General features: G+C 41.2%; 1 protein-coding gene across 1 annotated transcript; it reads left to right on the forward strand.

The window, feature by feature from the left end:
• Positions 1 to 204: 204 nt before the first annotated feature.
• On the forward strand, positions 205 to 6,602 carry ftr14l (finTRIM family, member 14-like). The gene is made up of 8 exons (XM_055921725.1): positions 205 to 730; positions 1,076 to 1,333; positions 1,522 to 1,617; positions 1,864 to 2,097; positions 2,399 to 2,558; positions 2,826 to 2,933; positions 3,574 to 3,710; positions 3,910 to 6,602. The coding sequence occupies exons 1-8, from the start codon at positions 566 to 568 to the stop codon at positions 4,294 to 4,296; spliced, it is 1,545 nt and encodes a 514-aa protein (XP_055777700.1). The 5' UTR covers positions 205 to 565; the 3' UTR covers positions 4,297 to 6,602.
• The last annotated feature ends 2,547 nt before the right edge of the window (positions 6,603 to 9,149 follow it).

Genomic DNA, 9,149 nt, shown 5'->3' on the forward strand with positions numbered 1-9,149 from the left:
CTTTGTGAAATAACACCTTGTTTTAGTGTCTTCCTCGTTGAAACTCCCTCTGCATTAAAATTCCTTTGTGCTCACCTGTCTTTTTGTGAAATGCAGCACCTGTGTGCAGTGAAGAGCCACACCTCTCCAGCCTTTAAACATCCAACCAGGAGGACTGGTTTAGCCCAGTGACCAGGCTTCATTACTGACAATCTCTCTCTCTCTCAAACACATACATTCCAGTCACACAGTTTCACTGAAACCAACCACTTGTCAACATCTATCTCTGTGGATTTCACTTTTACCTACGCATCCCATCTCCTACATATGTGAACATTCTTCACCTGCTGATCTCACCTAATTTACCAGTAGATCTTACCTAATTTAAATGTGGAAACTCAACTTTAACTTTTTACTTGTGGGTCACACTTTTACCTGTGGATTTAATCTTTAGACCTCACTTTAACCTTCTGACACCCCCTTTTAAATCTGTACTGCTCATTTACCTGTGGATCTCACCTGAGGACCTCACCTTTAGGGATCTCACTTCTACCTGAGGATCTGACTACTACTTGTCCCAGGAGAGATGTCTCGCCGTGCCAGTACCTTGGACCTGGACATTACCAGCAAGTACAGCACTTTGGGAGGGCAGGCCCAACGGCGCTCCACTACCCTGAGTTCCCAGTCTCAGCCCAAAACCTCCAAGCCAGGTGATGTCCTTTGTGACTTCTGCACCACTCGGAAACAGAAGGTTTGGTTTATTTTATTTTGGTGAAAAAACTTATATAAAATCTTTTTACATTTTAGTCATTTAGCAGATGCTCTTACACAGAGCGACTTACAGGAGCAATTAGGGTTAAGTGCCTTGCTCAAGGGCACAACGGCATATTTTTCAACTAGTCAGCTCGGGGATTCAAACCAGTGACTTTTTGGTCACTGGCCCAACACTCTTAAACGCTATATTGTAGACGACCTGTTACCCCCATAACATTGTTCGACATTGTTTTGTTTATTTTTTTTGTTCTATATTGTAAGGTGTCTTTAGGTTCTGTAAAAGTGTCATATAAAACCTGTGTTGTGTCGTATTCTTCTTAAGGCTGTGAAGTCCTGCCTACTGTGCCTGGCCTCCTACTGTGAGACCCACCTCCAGTCCCACTATGAGTACCCAGCCTTGATGAAACACAAGCTGGTGAAGGCCACGGGCCAGATGAGGGAGAAGATCTGTGCCCAGCACGACAAGCTGCTGGAGGTGTTCTGCCGCACCGACCAGACCTCAGTCTGTGTCCTCTGCATGATGGATGAACACAAGCGCCACGACACTGTGCCGGCTGGCACCGAGAGGATTGAGAAACAAGTACGTCTGTTTTAGTAATACTATACTCTAGTCCCCCTTAAAAAAGCCTCAGACAGCTGGCCTTTTATCAGACTATGCATTCATAAAGCCTTTATAACAGATACTACATAAGACATTATGACATCCATCATAGGCCTGGTTCATATGTTGATGCTCCTATAACATTGTGTAAACGTTGTCCCCTACAGAAACAGCTGGGGTCCACTCTAATGAAGTCTCAGCAGAGGATTGATCAGAGAGTGAAGAAGTGGACAGACCTTCGCCAGGCTGTGGAGTCAGTCAAGGTGGGTTAAAACATTATGAAACTATGCATGCATTTTGAAACTTTGCATGCAAGCAGTGGGTGGGAGAGCTTATTATTTTAAATCACATCAACAAACCCCCCAAAACTCGTAAGAGACTCTTCCTAACAAACTGGGGATGTCCCTCTCTCTTTAACCTCCCCTTTTTCCCTCCCTCTTTCTTGCTTACATGTCCCCTCTTTCATTTACTCCCGCTCTATTATCTCTCCCTCTATTTCCCCCATACAGCACTCTGCACAGGCGGTGTTGGATGAAAACGAACGTATCTTCACAGAGCTGCTGCGCTCCATAGAGAGAAGGTACATAGAGGTGAGGGAGCTGGTGCGAGCCCAGGAGAAGACCACAGTGATCCAGGCTGAGGGACTGTTGGACCGCCTGGAAGAAGAGATAACTCTGCTGAGGAAGAAACACACTGACCTGGAGAAACTCTCCCACACTGACGACCACATACACTTCCTTCAGGTTGGTATAATGTACAGCTACAGTCTCACACTGCCAGACGTCATAGTCTTGTATTCACTTGGCTACTGGAACTGGCACAGGAACGTGATGAAGCTGGAGTATCAGACTTCCCTCCAGGCACTAAATGTATACTGGGCAAAAGTGGATTGAAACCACGTTGTTTCACCTGTCCTTTCAAACTCAATTTCAGCTTAATTAATCAGCGTAATTATGTTGTATCATCAATGTGGCTATTTAACTGAATTGCTCAAAGTCATCATCATGCTTCTCTTTTCCAACCTTTTCTCCATCGTTCCTCTAGAGCTGGCAGTCTCTGTCTGGTCCCTCTGGGTATGAGGATCTAAACAATGTCACTGTCGTGCCATACTACTCCTTCGATGGAGCCAAGAGAGCCATCGCTGCGTTGAAGGTGCAAGTGGAGGAAATCAACAAGACGGAAATCAGTAAAATCGCCTCAGCAGGTGAGTTACACAGTGATTTCTTATTTTTGGGTGACTTGGTTCTGGTTATTCTTTACAATGTATGTCATGCTATGTTTGAAAATTAGTGTTTTGATTCATTCCGTTTTCACAGTTGTGTATTTATTCGCTATTTAATTGTTTTTGTTTGTATCAAATATTTATTACTGCTGTCTGTCTGTCTGTCTGTCTGTCTGTCTGTCTGTCTGTCTGTCTGTCTGTCTGTCTGTCTGTCTGTCTGTCTGTCTGTCTGTCTGTCTGTCTCCACAGTCAAAGAGGTCCACATTATCCAACCACTAGAACAAATGGCACGAGAAGAACTTGAAACCAAGACAAGAGAATATTCAGAACCAAAGACAAGAGAGGATTTCAAGAAATGTGAGTAATTTTAACACGTTTTTTATTAAATAACAGTGTGTCTATTTCAATTTGTGCCCTGTCTCCTGTAACAGCAGACACTCATATTCATTTGAAGGAAGGAAGTAAATGTAACACGACTTTCCTGTGGTCACATTATCATGATGGATGAAACTGGCATTGAAACCAGTGTGCCACAGTGACAGAGATAGTCTGTCTACCTGCAGAACAGGTTAGGTGAAAACCATCCATAACTGTGTCGCTCCCAGCGGTGGAAAAACACGGAACATTTATGATTAAACAAACAGTTACGCAATATTGACACCTAATCATGTGTCACGGGACAGAGTTTCTTCTCTTTTAATAAGAGAGAAGTGCAACTGGAGCTTCCACTTTATAAGTTGTTACTCCTCTGTAACTATAAGGAAACAACAGCATAATTAAACAGCATATCACACTGGTAGTTCCTCTGATGTAGGCCTTGTTTGGTCATTGTTTGGTCTATCTTGTTCAAACCCCCTGCTGTAAATGTTAAGTGTTGGATTGACAGTTTCAGGGTCCTGCATTCAAGTCCTGGTTGGGGACACCCCCCTGAAATTGCCACAGTATTTATTGGTTTGGTCTATCTTTCTATTCTAAAGCTTTTATCCCTCTGTTCCAGACCTGGTCCAGCCGACCCTGGATGTCAACAGTGCCCACCCCAACTTGTACCTATCTGAGGGCAACACTGTAGCCAAGATGATGAGCGAACCCAAGAACTACCCAGACCATCCAGACAGGTTCGACCACTGGCAGCAGGTAAGAAACTTTTTTTGCTCAGGTGTGACATCACATGACTTAGACTAGGAAAGGATAGGGCTTTCTCATAGTTTCATATAATATTTTACAAAGCACTCATAGTGCTTTACATTGTATGGTGGGTTGGTGGATGGTCAGACTCATATCCAATTAACTAAACTCATTCAATTCAATTCAACTCAACTCTCTTCCATCCCAGCTGCTGTGTAAGGAGGGTCTGTCAGGGAGTCGCTGCTACTGGGAGGTAGACTGGAGAGGAACGGAGATAGACATCGCCGTCACCTTTCAGAGCATCAACCGCAAGGGCAACAGCAACGAATGTAGCCTGGGTTGGAACGACAAGTCCTGGAGCCTGTACTGCTCTGAGGACAAATATTCCTTTGTGCACAAGAACCAGAGCACAGATATAGCCAAGCCCAGGTCCTCAAGGGTAGGAGTGTATGTGGACCAGATAAAGGGGACTCTGGCGTTTTACAGTGTGTCTGATAGCATGAACCTCCTTCACAAAGTACAGACCACCTTCATAGAGCCTCTCTACCCTGCCTTCAGTGTGTGGGGCTTTGGTTCCAGTGTGAAACTAGTATAATGATTGAGTGGGAAACACTAAATGGGGGTCTTGAACCAGCGACCCTATGGTTACAGAGAAATCTCACTAAATCTGTGCCACAAAGGTCCAGACCTCTTGAAGTTGTTGTATGCTTACATACAGGGAGGCTATACTGTATGACATATTGTTTGAAATGTACCTGTAAATAGATTGATGCTCATTATAAAGTGTGTATAATTCTGTCACTAAAATAGATGAACGACATTTTAATACCTATGTAATTACAGAGAGATACAATGTTTTATATTTTATGAGAAGAAAAAAAAAGTATTACTGGAGAAGAGTAAGCAAATGTTTAGAAAGCTTTAAGATGAGTGATGGGACGGAATCTGCTCTGACAGTTCGGTGAGACCATTACTGTTGGATGTTATTGGACCTTTCATTCCTGTATTACTTACCATGTCCCTTTCTTTCCCTTTTATAATAATCAGATATTGTATAATCATAATGAATGTAAGAAAAGTGGACCCTACCCTATGGTATTCCCACTGGGCACACAATGTACTTTCAACATGGAGAATTGGGTAATATGTGATAGTGATGTTAATTAACAACCTATAATCACTCAAAAAGACCAATGTGTTATCACTATGCTTTCAACCATCTAAAAGCACAACCAAATTCCAATAGAAAAACAATTACATTTTTTGGTTTAGTTTGTCACCCAAATGTCTATCACTGCGCTTTTAACCGTTTAAAAGCACAGCAAAGTTGAAATGGGAATATAATGTCAGATATTTTCTTTATTTGTACAACAGATTAATGTGTTATCACTGTTCTTCATCTAATATAAGAACCAAATGACCTGGGCCGGGTTTCCCGATAGCAAAGGAATGTAGGTTTACGAACGTTTGAATGACGCTTTGTTGCAAAAAAGGCCGAAGCTGTAACATTTCCCAAAAGACCATGCAGAGAGAACGTTCCCTGACTTTAAGTACATCATTGAGGCATAGGCCTACAGTCGATACTGATAGTATGGAAAGAAAGTCTAATCTTACCTTAAAATTATAATTATTCCACAATACTGACAAAGGCTCAGCTCCTTGAAAGATATTATCACCTACGGCTGCAAATATTGTGGCGGCTTATTCTAATGCTTAGCCTACCCTATAATGACTAAAATGTCAATGTAAATCAAGACTTGGCATATCATTAAGCACATGTTGTTAAACATCATTAAATATATTGAGTCAAAAATGACAGACTGTAGGCAGCCTACAATTAGAAAAATAGGAAATGACATTGATTTCAATATCGTTGAATTACAAAAAAAGACCATGTTTGTATGTGGCTTTATTAACTCAGTTATATATATATATTTACATTGTTTGCAAACTGATTTGTGACACATATTAATGCCAAAATAACATGCAAAACAGGCAAGCCTGTGTGTTTTTTTTGTTGCTAATAATGTGGGGCTCAAAACAGATGGGGCTCTGATCAGAGATTGCGGCTGGTCACGTCCACCTAGTTATCCAGCAGATGAGGGCTGAGTAATTAGAATGTTCTACTTGAGGTGTGTTTGCCTAATATTTATTTGTCGAATGTTTATGCATTATTATGCTGTGATATGTTGAAATTGTTGAAGGAATTTATGAAATAGCCTACCTGTTTAGGTACATATTGAATTGGCCCAGTGTTAGGGGTTGGGTTTTTAACCCGTTCAGGTTTGTAATTTCAGGGGAATTGAGAAGTCACAGTGCTCTCTTTAACTCAGCTGTGTGAGGAGTTATTGATGCTTTGTCAAAGTTATAGGCACTCTGTCTAAGGTGCTCTACCTTAGAAGTCGGTCTTAGTGTCTGCATATGGGCCATTTGGTTATTTTGGAATTCTTAATCTATATGTCAGTGTTCGTTAACATCTTGTAAATATCCATGGATCCAGCATTTTACATTGGATTTGAAAAAAAATTAGCATCATAAACTGTTGTCTTTGAGAGTGAAATTTCAAACACAGGATTATGTCATCATGGTAACTAAATTTCAACATAGACAAATATGTTGAATTTGTACCTTTAATACAAGTCAGATTTTCAACTTTATAGCCACTATCAGAAAAAAACTATAGGCTGGGCAGCACCTCTGACTAGAGAATGTATCTATCTAAAGCTACCCTTTGGTCTCCCATCCACTGGCGACCCGTCATTCAGGGCAGAGACCCACCTGTTTTGAGCCCCACATTTTGTGCAAAACCCCCCACCTGTTTTGCATGCTATTTTGGCAGTAATACGTGTCACATATCAGTTTGCAAACAATGTAAAAAAAAAATATATATATATAATTGAGTTAATAAAGTCGCATACAAACATGGTCTCTTTTTGTTTTCTTGAGTAAAGCAGCACCAAAATGCAGGTGTTTCAGCCTAGCTCAGTGATTCCTGTGGTGGTGGAGCGTTGTGCCATGATTGGCTCAGTGTTTTGTCACTCATGGGGACACTACGTCACTGCCAAGTCTAAGGGTAGAGATAAAAAATTAAAGCCCCTTGGATGCTGCCATAGAGTTACATTAGAAGTGCCCATCCAAGGAGGCTCAAGGTCATTGGCCACAGACAAAAATGTCAAATCACGTAGCTGTGATTGGACAGTAGCTGTGATTGGACTGATCCTGTCAACATCATACTTTCAAAATCTTAGCTAGCAGTCATCATCATGAATCAAGTCCACAATCTACTGGCAAATACTTTTTAACCCTTGTCATATGAAGAGAAATAATGAAGAGAAATTATAGACAAAACGTATCGGTGCTCATCGGCCATTGAACATAAACATTACACAAGTTAGAAATTGCAAATTGCAACAATGGTTTGGAAGGAATCAATAGCTAACTGCAAGCATTGCAGAGAAATCATTAGCCTGCTATTCAGTGGAATGGCTATGTGGTCACAAGTCTAAGATTAAGGGTCTCTTTTCCTAGTTTAAAATGATAAACATTCAACATTGGTCATGCTGTCAATGAAGCATGATTTGTGCCACGCTCGAAACAACTGTTAACTTGGAACTGCAAAATCTGACTTTAGTGCGTTCAAGACAACTGGGAACTCGGGAAAAACAAGCTATGACTGGGAAAATACGTTTTGAACTTTCATCCAACTCGGAATTGTAAATCGGGAACTCAGGCCTCTTTCTAGAGCTACGACCTGAAGATCACTGATGTCATCATGATTCAACCTTTTTTTCTTCGAGCTCCCAGTTGTCTTGAAAGCACCATAAATCCAGAGAATGCCAGACTTTGATGACAAAGTTTGATAACACAATTTGCCCACGAAGGACCCCCACGCCACCTTCCTGTTCAAGTGAGCACAGCACAACAAGGTGAGTCCAAAAATGTCTTGTATGCTGCTGCATAAATCATGTAATTTGCCTGGGAGATATCTTAACTTTAGCTTAGAAAGTAATGCTAAGAGTATGTTGTGTAGTAAGCTGTTAGTAGCCCATGTGCCTCACCCTAATAATTTGCTCTATTTTCACCTCTTCATTTAGCCTACTGTTCTGACTTGGTGGTACATGTAGCCTATAACCTGTTTTAGAGAAATGTAACCATCAAACATTGTAAGAGCTTTCATTATCTGCTTATATGCTGTCACGTTCCTGACCTGTTTTCTCTTGTTTTATATGTCTTTATTGGTCAGGGCGTGAGTGTTGGGTGGGCAGTCTATGTTTTCTATTTCTATGTGGGGTTTTGTGTTCGGCCTGGTATGATTCTCAATTAGAGACAGGTGTGTATCGTTTGTCTCTGATTGAGAGTCATACTAAGGCAGCCAGGGTTTCACTGGTGTTTTGTGGGTGTTTGTTTCCTGTGTTAGCGTTTGGGCCACACAGGACTGTTGCAGGTTTGTCAAGTTTGTTGTTTTTGTTAATTTGTAGTGTTTGTTGGTTTGCCATTAAAATCATGAATACCTCCTACTCCGCATCTTGGTCCGATCCATGCTCCTCCTCGTCTGAGGAGGAGAACGACATTGACAACCTTTACATATGCCCCTTTTATTTATCATACGGTTCTGACTTGGTGGGATGGAGCATTGGAAGTTAAGACCAGGTTAAGCCTTTGTTCTCTCTCTTACGTCTGGCCTTCACAAGAGAAGGTCACAGTTGTTTTATTGGGTATCCTTCGTTTATTTGGGGTGTGCTACTGCCAAACAGTAGCCTGTGTGAAGTTGGGTTAATAAACCGTCAATCCGTAAGCTCAACCCTCTGTCTGGACAATTGTTCCTTCATGATCTAGCCAGGTCATTACAGCATGATATGTTACACACATGACACCAGTTAAGGTTTGGTATCAAGCAAAACACCAGTTTTTCCTTCATAATTTGGGAAACAATGAGGTTTAAAAGCACTAGGTGGCAGTATGAAGACGTTTTCAACCTTTTCCTTTGACTCCCAAATGCATTATGACATTGCATTTGGAATCATTGTCTCTTGATTTTGATTATTTTGATTAGCTGAGGGGTATTAATCCAAACTTGTATCTAACATGTTTTTTATCCTTGATTGTGGTACGGTTTTGGAAACCTTTACTACTGCAAAATACACACTTAAGGCGTATTTTGGGGAAGTGTACTTATTGCTATGCCCTCTCAATAGGGACAGTAATATTGCCGTTTTCTTCTCGTTTTTCAGACGAACGTCTTTTGAGGGAGTATGCAAGCACACTCGTTCGGTTGGCCTAGCCCAGTTCTGCTATGTGCCAGCCAAACCTATGTAGGCAGACGGCTTTACTGTTAGCTGTTTTACCACTGATTTCCATTTTTTTTAATGTGTAACACAGCTTCGAGTCAACGTTTTTTTATGTTCACTCCTGAGTTTCTATTAGCTCAAAAAGTGCTAGTTCAGGTAA

This window comes from Salvelinus fontinalis, chromosome 1, assembly GCF_029448725.1.
Source record: "Salvelinus fontinalis isolate EN_2023a chromosome 1, ASM2944872v1, whole genome shotgun sequence".
NCBI lineage: Eukaryota > Metazoa > Chordata > Actinopteri > Salmoniformes > Salmonidae > Salvelinus > Salvelinus fontinalis.